This window comes from Cydia strobilella, chromosome 27, assembly GCF_947568885.1.
Source record: "Cydia strobilella chromosome 27, ilCydStro3.1, whole genome shotgun sequence".
Lineage (NCBI taxonomy): Eukaryota > Metazoa > Arthropoda > Insecta > Lepidoptera > Tortricidae > Cydia > Cydia strobilella.
In genome coordinates this window covers 1,665,114-1,684,623 of record NC_086067.1, presented here as the reverse complement: position 1 = coordinate 1,684,623, position 19,510 = coordinate 1,665,114, and the positions used below count along the sequence as shown (strand labels likewise).

The 19,510-nt window shown below is 36.5% G+C and overlaps 1 protein-coding gene across 2 annotated transcripts in view; it reads left to right on the top strand.

The window, feature by feature from the left end:
- The window catches only part of LOC134753640 (P protein-like), a 96,482-nt gene that overhangs the window by 36,572 nt on the left and 40,400 nt on the right, over positions 1-19,510 (top strand). The window contains exon 2 of one of the 2 annotated variants that reach the window (XM_063689576.1): positions 4,764-4,915. In XM_063689576.1, the coding sequence (XP_063545646.1) occupies positions 4,764-4,915 (152 nt within the window). Of the gene's footprint in view, positions 1-4,554; positions 4,916-19,510 lie in introns of both variants that reach the window. The other variant, XM_063689577.1, reaches the window with a different exon arrangement.

Here is a 19,510-nt window from a genome sequence, read left to right as displayed (position 1 = left end):
GGCCTCAGGAATTGTGACATCTTCTTCATTGGCTTGAAATATGTTTTTATAGAAGCACGCTTCAAGATGTGGCTGATCCTGTCCGTGACCCCCCTGACAAAAGGCAGAATGGCAGGCCTGTGCTCGACTGTGGGGATCTTAATGTGGGACCTCTGGTTGACCCGCGGTATCCTGAGCTCGTTTGCCTGGAGCACGCGCCTGGCATGCTGGAGCTCCGCGGCCAGATGCTGGTCATCACATATCCTCTGGGCTCTCTGAAACAAAGATTTGCCTACTGTAACAAGTTGACTGGGATGGTGATGAGATTTGCCATTTAAGTACCTATCAGTATGAGTAGGTTTCCTATACACAGTGCGACCTAGGGTGTTATCAGGATTTCTTTTTACCAATACATCTAAGAAGGGGAGAGAACAGTCTTTTTCCAACTCCATAGTAAATTTTATTTTGCTATGGATGGAATTTAGGTGATCCAAGAAAGTTGTAACACTACTTTTTGGAAGTATAGTAAAAGTGTCATCTACGTATCTTTTAAATATCTTCGGTCGCACAGGAGCCAATGAGAGTGCCCTCTCCTCGAAGTCCTCCATAAAGATGTCAGCGACTACTGGAGACACCGGAGACCCCATGGCCACGCCGTCGACTTGAAGGTAGAATTCACCATTCCATAGCAAGTAGCCAGATGTAAGGCAATGTTCCAACAGCTTAGCATATTCCTCTGACATGTTCTGCTCACATAATCTCTTCTTGACAATTTCAATGCAGTCTTGTACCGGTAGGCTTGTAAATAATTTTCTGGTTATAATCTGAAGTATTAAGTACAACCGTCGCATTTCCCTTATCCGCTCGAAGAATAGTAAGGTCTGGATCATCGCGTAACGTTTTCAACGCGGCCAATTCATCTCTAGGCAAATTCCTTTTCGGAGGCTTGGCTTTCCGTAATAATGACGAAACATCCTGCCGTATAGCCTCCAAATCTTCCTTCTTTACCTGATTTTTCACCAGACAGTCTTCTACACTAACAATAATGTCCTCAAAAGGAATCTTTCGCGGCGCCACAACATAATTAAGACCTTTTTACATAATACTGAAAACTCAGACGTCGACAACTGTTTACTAGATAGATTGACAACCGACCGATTTGACACTGACAGCGACGTTCCGTTAGCGCTATTATTCTGAAGCCCTCCGTTATCGCTGCGTCTCGTTTTCGATTTTAACTTGTCAAACTTGGCAATTTGTCGTTTCTTGCATTGTTCAAATATAAATGCGTAACGTTTATTACCTTGTTCAACAACATCATTAAAATCGGTGCTTGTCAACACTCCCTGCAATTGACCGGTGCCTACCTTAATCTGTTGCTCAAGTCTATAAGCCGTGTAACGGTTGTTATGGATGGTTTTGCACAGTAATCTCTCACTCGCCCGGCTACAATTTAGGAGGGAATTAAATCTTCTCGGGTCCGTGGTGTAGGGTTGGAGCCGGCGTAGTTTTTATCGCGTATATATATATATCTTTACTTGAAAATAATTGTAGTGTATAACTAGCCTTATGAACCGATTTTGCATGTACAACCAGCCTTAAAGTTTGTAGTCTATGATTGTTCATTATTTTAGTATGTGGGTATTTTTGCACTTTGTAATTTTTCCTCAGTCACCCGTTGACCACGAACGCTGTAAAGAGTTCGAAACGTCGGGATGTATTATAAATTCAATATACGCGATATAATCCGTTTTCATAGTTTTATTTCAAATTTGAATAGTTAAAACAGCAGGCGATCAGGCGCGCCGGTGCCCGCCAGTCTGAACAATTAAAGAAGGCTCCCTTTCCATGCATATTATTACCAATCAGTTAGCTTCTTAACTCAGTCGGATAATATAATGAAAAAGCACGAGTGGAATAATACACTGAAAGAGCACGCGTGTTTAATATCTAGGATTATGAGCCAAAAATCGGTGGAATAAAAACGTCGTTTTGAGCAAGTGTGTTGAAAAATAAGTTTTAAGTTTTACGCGATTAAGTCCCGTCGTTGTGAATAATAATGTGTTGTGATATGTTCTTAATTTACATAATACACATAATTATTCGTATGCGTTAAAGAAACCACAGGCTAACTTAACAGAAAGAAAAAATCTAGAATCTGGATGTGTATAATAATGTCAAGATACCAAATCTTTTCATCTAAGATGGGTGAGGACATACAACTGGACAGCATTGGCTCCGTCACAAGCATATCTTCGTACGTACAAACAGCAACACTCATAACCTAAGGCTCCCAAACTATTTATCCCATATTTTTAGTTGGGCGAAATTTCATTTCGCAAATTTACATAATCCAACCTAACCTAACGCAACCTAGTACGTAATTTTCATTTCGCAAGTATGGGGTTGGGAAATGAAATGGTTGCGAAGTTAGGTTATGCCAACGATTGGTTTGCCAAATGAAACTTTGGCGAAAAGTTGGTTGCCAAGTGAAATTTGGCGAAATAAATTTCGCCAAAAAGGTAGTACACCGGCCCAGCCATACAAATGAAAAATCCAAATTTGCCACTGAAATTTGAACCTATAGTATAGGGAATAGAGTTTATTTTGCGTTATTGGAAAATTTAACAAAACAGCAAAAGCGACTGTTCCGATTGAATACATAGACATGGTATGAACATGTAGTTATAGACATGAAACCGAGCGACCAGGGGTAAGAGAAAGACATATTCATGTATTGACAGTTTCATGTATGGCAGCATAATTATTTTTCTCTTTCACTCTTATAAATTTCAGTATTTCGCCATCGCCTCCTACCTATGCTGCCATAACCCGACCATGAAAAAAAACCCGGTCGGTGATAAGGACAAACCATGGCACTATTTTCTCTTTCCTCTTATAGGAATCGCAATAAGACTATCTTTCTCTATCAAAGAGTGTCAGGCCCTTGATTCCACGACTCTTTCCGAACAGACTTTAGTACTGTACATGTATGTATTATAACATAAAGGTTTTAACTGAAGGATTTTCCATAGATTATCTATTATCTGCCAAATCGTTGACATTTTTACGACGTTCATTGTGATCATTTGTGTCAAACATGTTGTATACAGTAAATTTTTTGTATTTTTATAATCTTCTAATTGTAACATTTTAGATGTAGGTATATTTTGTACTAAGACAAGTACCATTATAACAAAATAGACATGTATTAGTGCAGTGGTTCCCAAAGTTGACTGGGCTCCGACCCATCTAACAAAAAAGTGCTAAATTTGGGACACAACTTTTGGCCGTCTTAAAAAGGAGGCATAAGATAAACAAACTCTATGATATGAGTACAAAATAGCACAATAACTAAGGAGTGTTCTATATTTTTGCAATGTAGTCTTAATAATAAAACAAAACTCTAGTGCCAAAAACACAGTAAAAGTTTAGGGGAAAGTTCATAAAGGCAAAAAAACTTGAGTGTCCTATAACTAAATGTACCTACAGAATGTGTGTGTCAAATGTCGTGTCGTTTTTGAGGCGACTAAAAGTGGGGGGTTCCAGAGAGCGCGAACCCGAGCTGACGAGAAGCCAGTAGGTACCTAGGTACTCGCTTGTGTCTCAATATCTTAAGACGTGAGCGTTACAATTGCTCTTATAGACCGCGAGCCAATAGCCGCGAGTACAATTCACTAATATTACAACGAAATTCTGGTGCCAAAAAAGCAGTTAATAGTCTAAAGTACAGAAATCGAGTGACCATAACAAATAAGTAACGAAGATATACATAATGCGAGTGCAATGTCGTTCTTAAGGCGGTTCCCTGAGCCAGAAGGCGAAAATTCTCCTTATATGATCATGTTTTTCTAAGAGGCGTTGATATTCGTAGACGTGGAAAAAATATATGTAGTTCTTGACTATATTATCTTTAACAACATAGCTTCCGATACACGAATTATGACACTTCGCTCGATACAATTAATTCCCAAAGTAACCTCTAACTCGGACTTTTAATCCTACTTTACTCGGTTATTTATTATGTGATACTATAAACAAAAAAAGAAGAAAAAACATAAATAAACTTAACATAAATAGTAATTTCATAGCTTTAGAATTTCGATATTGTAAGGTAACGTTTTTAAAATAAATAAAAACCGACAAAATTCGATCAAAATTGACACTTGGCGCGTATGTTCTTTCCCGTTCTTTCTTGCGAAATGTGACAAAGACAGTGGCAAACCGATAGAACGGCCTTAAAGCGAGTAAAAGTGTGGGGTTCCAGAGAGCGCGAACCCGAGCTGACGTGGAGCCAGTATTCACTCGTCTCAGGACGGTTTAATGGCGCGCTATTATGATATTTGATCATCTAGGAAACCATTGATATTCTTACGAGTTTTGTTGTTGAAATTACTACGTATCGTTATATCGTACTATGTATCGTTACATATTTTAACTTTTGTCGTCTAATTTTTAGTGGTTTTAAATTGTTATGAAATACATAGATTATCTAGCAAACCGTTGACATTTTTACTATAATATTTGATACTGTTTATGCATTATTTTATTTAAACTTTTACAATATAATTTTAGAATTTTTTGAATAAAAAAGTAAGAATTTCTCAAAATTACTGCAAATGCTTCAAATAAAAATGTCCTAAAATATAAAAATCTAGTGCCCAAAAAGATATGTTAAAGGCCGTTAAAGTGTAAAAATCCCAAAATATCAGTGACGATAAAAATAAACGTACGCATTATGTTACAATGTCGTTCTTGAAGCGAGTAAAAGTGTGGGGTTCCAGAGAGCGCGAACCCGAGTTGACGCGGAGCCAGTACTCGCTCGTGTCGCAGGACCTGACGGCGGGTGCTCTTCAACTGTGGCTCGGGTTACCCGAGGAGGTGAAATACGACCCGGCGCTCGCGGCCTTCAGGCAGTTCTATGAGAAGGAGACTGGTGAGTTTGCCAATATTTTGTCTTTGATCTCTTAAAGTTTAAGATTATCGAAATCTCAAATGCGCTCCTGATACCACGGTAATAACTATATTTTTCATTACACCAGCTTTGTAAAGCTTTCTTTTTTCCTCAAAAACTGCATCTGCATTGCATGCATTTTTCGTATTTTTATGTATTTTTAAACTACTACGTTGTGCTTACCTACCTTTTTATTTTATTAATATTGTTTTTAAGAACCTCCAGGTCTGTTTGTATCGCTTCTCAATTTTTGTACATTGTGTACAATATATGTATATGTATGTGTGTGTGAGTGCACGACGTACAACCGCCGCGGACACTCGTGCCTGAGGATGGATTCCCAAAGAATCCGAAACATGTCGCCAAAAGCGACTAAAAATAATAGTGAGTTAAAACCGTACTGATAAATATTAGACCTGTACCGCTGGCTATATTTTGACCCCTAGGTTATAAAAATATTAAAGTCAATTCTGTTTTCGCTTATGAATACTTTGTTAAGATGTAAATCTTACATTTTGTTTTGTGTCATATATATAATTTGCTTTTTTAGTAATTTGTTAATTTGTGGTAATTATTTTTTATTTTGAATTATTTGGAGAAAAAAATATTCGAGAGAAAACATGTAACTGTGTTGCATTTAGGATAGTGTTTTTAGAGTGAAAACATAGTTTGTGTCAATTACGTCCAATGCAACCTGATACTATGTCAAAATATTCTAAATGACACAAAAAAAATTTAAAGTTAAAAAAAAATACTTAGGTCGAATTTAATCGTTTAAATAGGTCCACTAAATGATTTTGTGTCTTATTAAGGCATAGCTTCATAAGATATTTGATGATTTTGTTGTAACAGGCTGTCACCGTTACAAAAGAATATTAAAGATATTAGAGTTTACATCTTATTAATTTGAAATGCAGGATAAATAAGATATATGAATTTGTGTCACTTGCATCCACTGCATAAACAAATATTACAAAAATATTATTTGCGTTCAAACGAAGCTCGTGGGCGGTCTGAATGGGCAACGGAGGCCGTGCAGGGTGGGGCCGCGGCGTGACCTTGCCGTATACAACGCATATTTACTTCGCCTGTGCGCCAAATTAACGCAACTTATTCAAAGAAGTTATACTACTACAAGCAAAGAATGCTTCGAATTATCTTTTAGCTATTTAAAACTTATAGATATTGTACAGTGTCGCCATTTTGCAAAAGAACTGTAAGTACATGTTTGATTTGCGAGCGAGCTGGCAACATTGCGCAGGGAAAGCTTAAAAATATCGCGTTTACGTGAACGCCACATACATTTGTGACAGTGATAGGGAAAAGGTACCACTAATGTAAAATTTGGTTATTAATACCGTGACTTTCTTTCATTCTTTGATAAAATTCTACTTTGATAAAAAAATAGCTATTTATGCAACAAGTGCGGAAATCATCTTTACGCACGTGTATCATACAATGTTTTACTATGCATTGTGCGAGTAAATAAAAAACATATCATGGCAAATAAGTTTAATTATTAAAAGGAGTTTTAAATCGACACGAGTTTCGAATTACCTATTCGTACGTGTATCGTACAACGTTTCACAGTACATATGGCCCTTTAAACTTTCGACATATGCACGAAAAGTGCTTTTTTCCGCACTAGTGCAAGAAAGTAGCACCATATGTACTGTAAAAAAAAAAATTGAAAACAAAAAGCACTAGTGCGGAAAAGTACTACTTTCCGCATGATATGGCTCCGTAGGAAACGCACTTTTCGAGCACATGCATTGTAAAAAAAAATATAGGACTGTTTCTCGTAAACCATGCGTCGTAGCGCAAAAATAATAAAATTTTCGTTCCCCTTTAAGAAGCCCCTAATTAAGATTTAAAAATGCAAAAAAGAAAAAAAAGAGGAAAAATCTTTATAGGGCCGTATCTCTTTAACCGTGCGTCGTAGCGCAAAAATAATCAATTTTTCGCTCCCCTTTAAGAAGCCCCTAATTAAGATTTAAAAATGCAAAAAAGAAAAAAAGAGGAAAAATCTTTATAGGGCCGTATCTCCTAAACCGTGCGTCGTAGCTCAAAAATAATCAACGTTTCGGTTCCCGTTATGTAACCATTAATTTATATTTAAAAAAAAACGCAAAAAAAAAAGAAAAAAAATCTTTATAGGGCTATATCTCCTAAACCGTTGTAGCGCAAAAATAATCAAATTTTCGTTCCCCTCTATGGAACCCCAAAGTAATATACAAAAAACACAATAAAAAAAAACAAAAAAAAATCTTTATAGGGCTGCATCTCCTAAACCGTGCATCGTAGCGCAAAAATAATCAATTTTTCGCTCCCCTTTAAGAAGCCCCTAATTAAGATTTAAAAATGCAAAAAAGAAAAAAAAGAGGAAAAATCTTTATAGGGCCGTATCTTCTAAACCGTGCGTCGTAGCGGCGCAAAAATAATCAACGTTTCGGTTCCCGTTATGTAACCATTAATTTATATTTAAAAAAAAACGCAAAAAAAAAGAAAAAAAATCTTTATAGGGCTATATCTCCTAAACCGTTGTAGCGCAAAAATAATAAAATTTTCGTTCCCCTCTATGGAACCCCAAAGTAATATACAAAAAACACAATAAAAAAAAAAAAAATCTTTATAGGGCTGCATCTCCTAAACCGTGCATCGTAGCGCAAAAATAATCAAATTTTCGTTCCCCTTTAAGAAACCCTTAATTAATGCTTAAAAAAAAACTCAAAAAAACAGGAAAGAAATCTTTATAGAGCCATATCTCCTAAACCGTGCGTGATAGCACAAAAATAATAAAATTTTCGTTCCCCTTCATGGAACCCCAAAGTAATATACAAAAAACACAATGACAAATAAAAACAAAAAAAACTTTATAGGGCTGTATCTCCTAAACCATGCGTCGTAGCGCAAAAATAATAAAAGTTTCGTTCCCCTTTATGAAGCCCCAAAGTAATATATAAAAAACACAATAAAAAAAATAAAAAAAAATAACAAAAAGAACTTTATAGGGCTGTATCTCCTACACCGTGCATCGTAGCGCTAAAATAATAAAAGTTTCGTTCCCCTTTATGAAGCCCCAAAGTAATATATAAAAAACACAATGAAAAAAAGAAAAAAAATAACAAGAAGAACTTTATAGGGCTGTATCTCCTACACCGTGCATCGTAGCGAAAAAATTAACAATTTTTTCGTTCCCCTATAAGAAACCCTTAATTAATACTTTAAAAAAAAAACCAACAAAAAAACAGGTTTTTTTTTTATAGAGCTATATCTCCTAAACCGTGCGTGGTGGCGCAAAAGTAATAAAATTTTCGTTCCCCTTTATGCAACCCATAATTTATATTTAAAAAAAACGCAAAAAAAATTCAAAAAAAATCTTTATAGGGCTGTATCTCCTAAACCATGCGGCGTAGCGCAACAATAATAAAATTTTCGTTCCCCTTTATGAAGCCCCAAAGTAATATACAAAAAAAGCAATGAAGAAAAAGAAAAAAAAATAACAAAAAAACTTTATAGGGCTGTATCTCCTTAACCGTGCATCGTAGCGCAAAAATAATCAATATCCGTTCCCCTTTAAGAATGCCCTAATTAAGATTTAAAAACGCAAAAAAAGAAAAAGAGGAAAAAAATCATTTTAGTGCTGTATCTCCTAAACCGTGCGTCGTAGCGCAAAAATAATAAAATTTTAGTTCCCTTTTATTAAATCGCAAAGTAATATACAAAAAACACAATGTAAAAAAAAGAAAAAAAAAAGAAAAAACTTTAGGGATGTATCTCCTAAACCGTGCATGGTAGCGAAAAATAATCAAATTTTCGTTCCCCTTAAGAAGCCCTTAATTAAGATTTAAAACCGCAAAAAAGAAAGACGAAAAATTATTTAGGGTTTTATCTCCTAAACCGTGCGTCGTAGCGCAAAAATAATTAACTTTTCGGTCCCCTTCATGTAACCATTAATTTATACAAAAAAAAACGCAAAAAAAAAACAAAAAAAAACAGAAAAAATCTTTATAGGGCTGTATCTCCTAAACCATGCGGCGTAGCGCAACAATAATACAATTTTCGTTCCCCTTTATGAAGCCCCAAAGTAATATACAAAAAAGCAATGAAGAAAAAGAAAAAAAAAATAACAAAAAATCTTTATAGGACTGTATCTCCTTAACCGTGCATCGTAGCGCAAAAATAATCAATATCCGTTCCCCTTTAAGAATGCCCTAATTAAGATTTAAAAACGCAAAAAAAGAAAAAGAGGAAAAAAATCATTTAAGTGATGTATCTCCTAAACCGTGCGTCGTAGCGCAAAAATAATAAAATGTTTGTTCCCTTTTATTAAATCACAAAGTAATATACAAAAAACACAATGTAAAAAAAAGAAAAAAAAAAAGAAAAAAAACTTTAGGGATGTATCTCCTAAACCGTGCATGGTAGCGAAAAATAATCAAATTTTCGTTCCCCTTTATGTAACCATTAATTTATACAAAAAAACGCAAAAAAAAAAACAAAAAAAAAACAGAAAAAAATCTTTATAGGGCTGTATCTCCTAAACCATGCGGCGTAGCGCAACAATAATAAAATTTTCGTTCCCCTTTATGAAGCCCCAAAGTAATATACAAAAAACACAATGAAAAAAAAAGAAAAAAAAACAAAAAAACTTTATAGGGCTGTACTGTATCTCCTAAACCGTGCGTCGTAGTGCAAAATAATCAACTTTTCGGTCCCCTTTATGTCACAACCATTAATTTATATTTAAAAAAAACCGGCCAAGTGCGAGTCGGACTCGCGTTCCAAGGGTTCCGTACATTACACAATTTAAGCAATGTATTTTTTATGTGAAATGTCTTTAAAAGACCCGTAGGGGTCGGATCAAAAACTAAGTAATTAAGTCCGACTCACGCTTGACTGCACATTTCGAATAGATTTTCCGGTAATCTGTAGGTAAAGATCTATTTTGTGTATTTTTTTTTTCAAAATTTTTGACCCAGTAGTTTCGGAGATAAAGGGGGGGGGGGGGTCATTTTTTGCCTATTTTCTTGAATAACTTCTAAACTATTTATCTTAAAATTATAAAAAAAAAATTGAGATTCCCACAATAAGCTCTTTCATATGATATGTAACACGATATAGTTTGTCAAACTTTATTTTTTAATTTTCTCATTTACCCCCAAAAGTGGCCCCCGTGTTGAAAAATAATTTGTTTACGTTACATGTCCATCTTTGGCTCACAAACTTACATACTTGTACCAAATTTCAACTTAATTGGTCTAGTAGTTTCGGAGAAAATATGCTGTAACAGACGGTCAGACAGACGCACGAGTGATCCTATAAGGGTTCCGTTTTTTCCTTTTGAGGTACGGAACCCTAAATAACGCAAAAAAAAAAAAACTTTATAGGGCTGTATCTCCTAAACCGTGCGTCGTAGCGCAAAAATAATCAAATTTTCGTTCCTCTTTATTCAACCGTTAATTTATATTTAAAAAAAAAACGCAAAAAACAATACATACAAATTATTACAATGGGCAATTCCTGTTGTTCAATGAGAAGTAACAATACTAGGTGTACCGTTTACCTGAGGTGGTTGATAGGTGATGAATGCGTTTGCGTTAAGTGTCATTTTGTATGGGATTTTGGGTTTCCAATGAAATTTTCACTAGGTTTTCTGTTTTAAATTAGTACTAAATGTTGTATCAGTTTTTGTCCAAAATGGATTTAGGTAAATAATGCGAGCTTTCACTAAACTGCTGTAACTCGGTTAGAATCCACAAAGGGGACTTTACTAAATTTTGACACATATTACTTAAAAAAAAATTATATTGATAAAAATAATGTTATCCGTTGGAGTTGGAGACGTCCTGAAACGAAAGCGTTCAATTCATGTTATGTTGTGGGGGCTTGGCTAACGATAATCGCAAGCCATAATTTTGTAACATACTAATATACCAGGTGGGGCCTGTAACACGACCAAAATAATTAAAACATAATATTCTACTCATCAAACGATGACACTTTTTTTCAATAACTTTCAAATATATAGGTATTATAAAGTCTTGTATTTAATGTACATCATCATCATTGTAATCTATGTTGCATGCCACGCTTAAACATAACAAAAATCACAATAAATTGCGTCTTAAAATAAACTTAAAGAGTCTACTAAAAATCGAAACAAAATAGTCGCTGATGTGATATTGTCAATCAAAAGGTAGGTACCACTTTGTCGTTTACCATAAAGACGAAATTTGATTATATCTTTATACAAATAATCTGTCAGAGAGTCCTCGACAAAGTGGTCAGTATGAGGAGTGAAGCCTACAGTAGTAGTAGTAGTAGTAAATCACATTATTGTACAAAACAAAAATTGTTAACATGAATTTCATATAAATTTAGGTACAAAGGCGAGCTTATCACACACACACAGTTACACACACTACACACACAGTTACACTTATAGTTTATTTTTAATTATATTTACATACCTACTCCCACACTACGGTAAGATTGGTAAGGTACCTTTTGATTACGAACGTCACAAATGATGGTCAGTATGAGGAGTGCAGCCTACAGTTTATTTTTAATTATATTTACATACCTACTCCCACACTACGGTAAGATTGGTAAGGTTGATAAGACAATGTAATTGTGCCTCCGAAATGAAATAAATACACTGTATCGCAAAACTAAGTGGCGAGACAGCTCATAATGCCATCTCTTTCACTCTTGGTTGGTCTTAACAAGGGTAAAGGAGATAGTATTAAGATATAGATATAGATAGATTATTTGCCGCCAGCTAATATTGCGGCAAGTATAATAAGCACCCCACCCGCGTAGGTACCCTTCCCCGCGCACGCCCTTCTTGCTCAATTGAGTTTTATTTTGCCAGATAGTAAAAAAACCGTGGATCAAAATGACCCAAATTATGAATGATGTCTCAATGTGGTATTATAATATTGTAGACGTAAACTTAATAACATGAATTTTTTTTGTGGCAGATACAGGGTGTTAATTAGAAAAAAATTTTTTTTAAATAAAAGCGGTGGATGAATTTGACACAGATTTGTTTGAATAACATATAACAATGTTCTGTAAAGTACAACACTTCATTTACTGACTATAATATTTTTTTAGGCGTTTTAGGATCAACATTAGGTATTTATTAAATGCCATTATACCCGTGGATGAAAATGACACAAAATACGTGTGTATGTCGGAAGCCACTTTGCCTTTACAGGGAAACAAAGAATTTCGTCTCTAATATTTTTTTTACAGAATGCTGATTGAAAAAAGAAATACCTAAATTTCTACCTAAGCAAATACCTAGGATGACACAAAATATTATTTTTAGGTTTAGTATATGGTCTGGAAACTATATATAAAAAATAAGCAACATTAATATTCTTATAACCTCAGAAGTTATTGGTACAGGTCTATATTTTGAATATATGTATCATGCATATTATGACTGTTTGTGTCATAAAAAAAAACTGATAAGGTGATAAGAAAATTGCATTTTATCCACAAGGGTGGCGTAATTTGAAGCAAATTTTGAGTTGTTTCTTCGTGTTGACATGGTGGAATTGACTTTTTAAGTGATAAATTTTGAATGCTATATATTTAATGATAAGGTTGTCCATTTAGATTTTGTAATGTTTTACAATTGGTATTTTCCTCGCGTTGGTGTGTTGAAAAACCATGTGTTTCTCTCGGTAGCAAAGTTTTGTTTAACCTACGTGCCTCGAAACGATCGCAACGCTCAAAATTCCACTTTTCAAACCACTCGCTACGCTCGTTGTTCAATTTAGGAATCTTTCGCTTGCTCAGATATCAATATTAGCACGAGTAGTTAGACAACAAAAAGTAAAACTCCCTGTAAAACAATTAACTAGGTATTTTGAATTTCATCTCTTGAACTTCAAGACTAATGAAAGTAATGAAATTCCAAATGTGGATTGATACTTACCACAGCAAAACCTGTATATGTGACGTTTTCAATCAAAAGGTACCACAGTGTCGCATACCATAAGAATGAAAATTGCTTGTGTCTTTATACGAAAAACCTGTCAGATCATCCTTATTTATTTATATAAATTTATTTATTTTAATTTTAATTTTAATTTTAATGTTAGTTTTAACTTAGCTATAATTTTATTATTTAATGTAATGTCCCAATGTAATGTGATATGATCCTAAGTTGGTCGAAATGAATGATTTTATTATTATTATTATTATAAATACGTTTACACGACTTTACAGTAAACCAATACGTCATGAAACTAACACATAACAACATAGAATCATTACACTAAGTATTACATTACATTTCACACACGGATAACAAACATTACGTTACACTCGATCACAGAACCTCAAGCATTCGTTTCTCACAGCCACCCATCGCCATGCAATCAGATCGCATTCCGGTGCTGACGCCAAGAGCGCATTAAGTAGAGATGGCAACCTGTATGGTACCTTTTGCTTGAAAATGACACATATATGTTTTTGTATGTCACATCGTCGGCGGAAAACTATAAGCTTACGGCACATATTCCGCTGAACAATAAGAGTATAGGCATTAGGTACATCTATGTATAGCTATAGATTAGGAATTGTTTTTATCATCTCAGACTTTTTGCCAGATGTTTAGCCGTCTAGAAACTCGAAAGCAATAACCTCTATATAGCTCACAGCTTTGAAAAGGTAATAAACCCGGCCGGTTTGAAGCTTTAACACAGATTACGTAATACGAGCAGATGTGCCACACACACACACACACACACATGCACGCACGCACGCACACACGCGCGCACGCACGTACACACGCTCGGTCGCACATATTCGCAGTCACTTGGTATGTATTTTGGAATGATCCATTCAGTCATTTTCAATTTAGAGCAATTCAAAGTCAACTGTGGATTGTGAAATTTTTGAACGTTTTCTAATAATTTGTTAGATGAAGTAGTGAAAATCTTACAGTATGTTATATATTTGTGATCTACTCATAAAGCCCTTTCATTTGATACCCCACATGGTATGATAAAATAAAAAAAAACTGTACTGTCGACTTTTTAACTTCACAGCAACTACCCCTACCATTTTCGCGCTTGTCATCTCATATATTTGTGTTCAGGACATCACACTGAATGCACTGATACCAAATATGTCCATGTTCGCGAAGACATGAGCGAAAATCGATTTCTAGAAGACTTCTAGACCGAAAACCGCCGTTATTACAATCCAACACGTTGTTTTAAAATGGGAACGAAACTCCGTTTGAATGGGAAGGTGAAATTCGGCCGAGCTTGCTGGGGACTCTTAAGTGACGTATCTACTTTTTTTTTCCGTAGCCCATCTGTCTGTACGTATGCATGTTCGTATATATCTCGAACCAAATTTAACCGGTTTAAAATAGCTCGCCTGCAGACTTGGCACGATGATAAAAAGAATGCGTCGATGTATTGCGTTTAATTATATATTTGTAAACTGCGCCAGGGGGCGCCACAAGCCTTCGGGAATTGTCATATACTTGGAAATTTCGACCCATGCCACCGTGGACGGATAGCCGAGCGGTTCAGGCACCTGTCCGGTAAACGGTGTACGCTGATTCGATTCCAGCTCTGGACACTGGAGGCTTTGGTCATTTTTTCCTTCGTATATGACATTTATTTCAGTTTATAGTTTAAATAGTAGTGTGTCTACTTGAAAAACCACAAATTAAAATATTTTTATAGAAAATTATTTAATTTGTTCTTAGAGTATATATTTGTAGATGAAATGCAGTATTAGATTCTGTTTATGGGTTCCAGATGAATGATAAGATGAAGATGAGCGTTTCTTTTTTTGTGCAATTTTTTTTATGTGACCTTTTTTGCAACTTTTTTGTTATTTCTACTCAGAATCACGAGCTCTTTCGCCTAATGGGATCAAACAATGTCCCAAGGTTTTTTTTCCTTTTGTATTACCATTTCCCCATATACATATACGTATGGAAATTTTGAGACACTTTTTTTTCCTATAAGCAAGCTATAAGGCTGAAAAGGGCTCGTGATCCTGACTAGAAATAACACAAAATTGGCAAAAAAAGTCACATAAAAAAATGACAACAAAAAACGCTCAGATAGGTAATTAAATGTCAAACGTAAATTTTTTTAACAGTTAAAACTCAACTCATAACCATCAATTAACAAGCTAAACAGCCGTTAAAATTAGGTGCTACTCGTATTTACGGTTTTTCCTGTTAAAAACCTCATCGTTTAAAACGCCGGGGCCGGCCGCGGCCTCCGCAACTGGAAGGCTTGGTACCTCACTTTTTCTTTAGTATTAGGTACCTATATAAGTAAAAAATAAAATAAAATTCGTTTAATTCATTCCATATGATCCATATTTGTGACATTTTCAAGCAAAAGGTGCCTCTTTGTCGCTTACTGTAAGGACGCGTTGACAGGTTTTTGTATAATGTTTCAAGCAAATTATGTCCTTATGGTAAGCGACAAAGTGGACCCCTTTGGTTGAAAACGTCATATTTTGTTAGTAAACTAAAAATACTTAGACCCTATGTTAAAAACTTAAATAAAAACCCTTAAAACTACTATATTGACATTAATGATTGCGAGCCGAGAGGAACAAGGGACAACACGGGTTATTTAGCCCCGCCTGTCGCCACCTCTACGTTCAGAATAAGTTTTAAGTTTATAATAGGTACTTACCCAAAGGGTAAAAACGGGACTCTATTACTAAGACTCCGCTGTCCGTCTGTCTGTCACCAGGCTGTATCTCATGAACCGTGATAGCTAGACAGTTGAAATTTTCACAGATGATGTATTTCTGTTGCCGCTATAACAACAAATACTAAAAACAGAATAAAATAAATATTTAAGTGGGGCTCCCATACAACAAACGTGATTTTTTGCCGTTTTTTGCGTCATGGTACGGAACCCTTCGTGCGCGAGTCCGACTCGCACTTGGCCGGTTTTTCATAGTTTTTGTTGGTAGGCTTACCACAATTATGTCATGATAATGTCATCATTCTTAGTATCAATTGCTTAAATAAACAGACCTTGAAAAAAACCCACGGATTCTCTTTGTTTATATGTACACATGCCTTCTAATCGTTACTTTGTAATCTTTAATTGTATCAAGACAAATATTTGAAGGGTCCATGCCAAGCACTGGGGCATTTTCTATGAAAAGGGACCTTATTGTCGATGGCGCTTACGCCGCACAGCGTCGCGCGGCATTGTATTTATAGCGGAGCATCGTTAATAATGGCGTAAGCGCCATCGACAATAAGGTCCCTTTTTATAGAAAATACCACAATTATATTCTACTTTGTTCCATAATTGTAATAAAGCGCAAAATGGCATATACTTTTCATGTACAGTCGCCATTAGATATATCGGAGCGGCCAAGGAGCTCACAAATATCTGAACACGACTCTATTGTAAACGATTTGCCACACTGGATGCGTTCTGCGGACAGCGGTCAGGTCAAACCCGCATTATGTATGAACAACATTGACAGCAACCTTTGAAGTTGAAGTTTGACCTGACCGCTGCCCGCAGAACGCATCCAGTGTGGCAAATCCTTGAAGGCGTGCGAGTGCGTGTTCAGATATTTTGAGCACCTCGGCCGCTCCGATATATCTGACTGACTGACAGACCCTTCGCCTTATAAAGATGTGTGTAATACGTAATGTCATACAGGGCCGGATCTAGGGTAGAGCTAGTGGAGCGGCCGCTCTAGGCGCCGGATGGCAAGAGGGGCGCCAAAATGGCAAATTAGAAAAAAAATAAGTTTTAAAAGACGCGAGTGTGACGCGGGCCTAAAACGCTGTTCATTTTGCTTTTGGGTACAAAGCTTCAACGAAGGGCGCCAAAACGCTCTACCCTGATCAAGGACTCGGGCCGGCACTGATGTCATATAACTGTTAATTGACGATATAATACAGTAACTTTGTAACGATTACATCCGTGCATAGAGTAACTTATACTAGAGCGGTACTGTCATAGTAAATTTTGTAACCCCAGTAAATTCACTGCCATCTGTCGACACACTTTAAAACTAAAAATAAATATTTATAAAAATACGATAAAATGTATTTAAATATGGATAAATGATTTTTTTATTTGCAATAATTATTTTTATATGATATTGTCTTCGGTTACCGCGATAGTTACTCATGAAATAAAACTATGAAAACGGATTATATCGCGTATATTGAATTTATAATACATCCCGACGTTTCGAACTCTTTACAGCGTTCGTGGTCAACGGGTGACTGAGGAAAAATTACAAAATGCAAAAATACCCACATACTAAAATAATGAACAATCATAGACTACAAACTTTAAGGCTGGTTGTACATGCAAAATCGGTTCATAAGGCTAGTTATACACTATAATTGTTTTTCAAGTAAAGATATATATATATACGCGATAAAAATAAACTATGCCGGCTCCAACCCTACACCACGGACCCGAGAAGATTTAATTCCCTCCTAAATTGTAGGAGGGTATCCCAATATGGGACCGGCAACAAACTCGGCGGGACACATCTTTTCAAAACATCAGAATGTCCAGCATCATCCAACACTACGGTCTCACAGTCTATGTCTCGCTTGCTCCTTTATCAGGTGGACTACAGGATCCCAAGCTGGTGGTAGAGAAAAGCCATCTTCCCTATTAAAGTTTGGATATTTCTTAATCTCAATGGCCTCGCGCAGCATTCTGGGTATGTAACGCTTCTCCTTGGCAAGAACCAGAGGCTTATCAAACTTGATTGAGTGATTGGCTTTATCCATGACATGCTCACAGACAGCAGACCTAGGTCGACGGTGCTTGACATCAGCTATGTGTTCCTTCACCCGAGTGGAAATGCTCCGTTTCGTCTGCCCGACATATGATAGGCCACACTCACAGTCCAGCCTGTACACTCCTGCAGTCTGTAGAGGGGTATTGCATTTTACAGGCCTCAGGAATTGTGACATCTTCTTCATTGGCTTGAAATATGTTTTTATAGAAGCACGCTTCAAGATGTGGCTGATCCTGTCCGTGACCCCCCTGACAAAAGGCAGAATGGCAGGCCTGCGCTCGACTGTGGGGATCTTAATGTGGGACCTCTGGTTGACCCGCGGTATCCTGAGCTCGTTTGCCTGGAGCGCGCGCCTGGCATGCTGGAGCTCCGCGGCCAGATGCTGGTCATCACATATCCTCTGGGCTCTCTGAAACAAAGATTTGCCTACTGTAACAAGTTGACTGGGATGGTGATGCGATTTGCCATTTAAGTACCTATCAGTATGAGTAGGTTTCCTATACACAGTGCGACCTAGGGTGTTATCAGGATTTCTTTTTACCAATACATCTAAGAAGGGGAGAGAACAGTCTTTTTCCAACTCCATAGTAAATTTTATTTTGCTATGGATGGAATTTAGGTGATCCAAGAAAGTTGAAACACTACTTTTTGGAAGTATAGTAAAAGTGTCATCTACGTATCTTTTAAATATCTTCGGTCGCACAGGAGCCAATGAGAGTGCCCTCTCCTCGAAGTCCTCCATAAAGATGTCAGCGACCACTGGAGACACCGGAGACCCCATGGCCACGCCGTCGACTTGAAGATAGAATTCACCATTCCATAGCAAGTAGCCAGATGTAAGGCAATGTTCCAACAGCTTAGCATATTCCTCTGACATGTTCTGCTCACATAACCTCTTCTTGACAATTTCAATGCAGTCTTGTACCGGTAGGCTTGTAAATAGCGACTGGACGTCAAAACTGACCATGATCTCATCATCAGTCAATGTTAGGTCTTTAATCTCACCGATGAAATGGTAAGAATCCTTTGTATGCGTGCTAGTGTTACCACGTAATGCTGAGAGGGCTCCCGCGAGGTACTGAGCCAATTTATATGTGGGAGCATCTATCTGGCTCACTATGGGACGTATACGTACGTACGTGGACGTATTTTTATATGATTTTGACCCATGTTCTTTCACTGGTATGCGTTAAAATTATAAATAACAAACGAAACAGTCAACGCCCTCTATACGAGTGTAGGCCAAAACTAGTGGCGCCATCTGATCGAGAATCAAATTTTCGTGATTTTCGAGGCACGTTTTTTCCTTAGACTGTATCCATCTATTACGGAGTTATATTTATCTTTGATCCGTGGCAGCCTCGCAGTCCGTGACGTCGGAGAAGCTCCAAGACTATTTTATGATGTTGGCTCAATGAGTAATCCAAGTTTGTGACCTCGAAAAAATTATAAATTTTGAAAAGCTTTATCTCGGAAACTATTACATCTACAGAGACAATTTTAGTCCCGTATTGTAGCAAATTTAGTCTACTTTCAAAGTGTTCAAAACGCCCTGAGAAGGTACTGTCAAAAACTTTTAGGGTTATAATCGCCCAAATCTAAAAGAAATCCGCATTTTCGCGTTTTTAGGGTTCCGTACCCAAAGGGTAAATACGGGACCCTATTACTAAGACTCCGCTGTCCGTCTGTCCGTCTGTCTGCCTGTCACCAGGCTGTATCTCATGAACCGTAATAGCTATAGACAGTTGAAATTTTCACAGATGATGTATTTCTGTT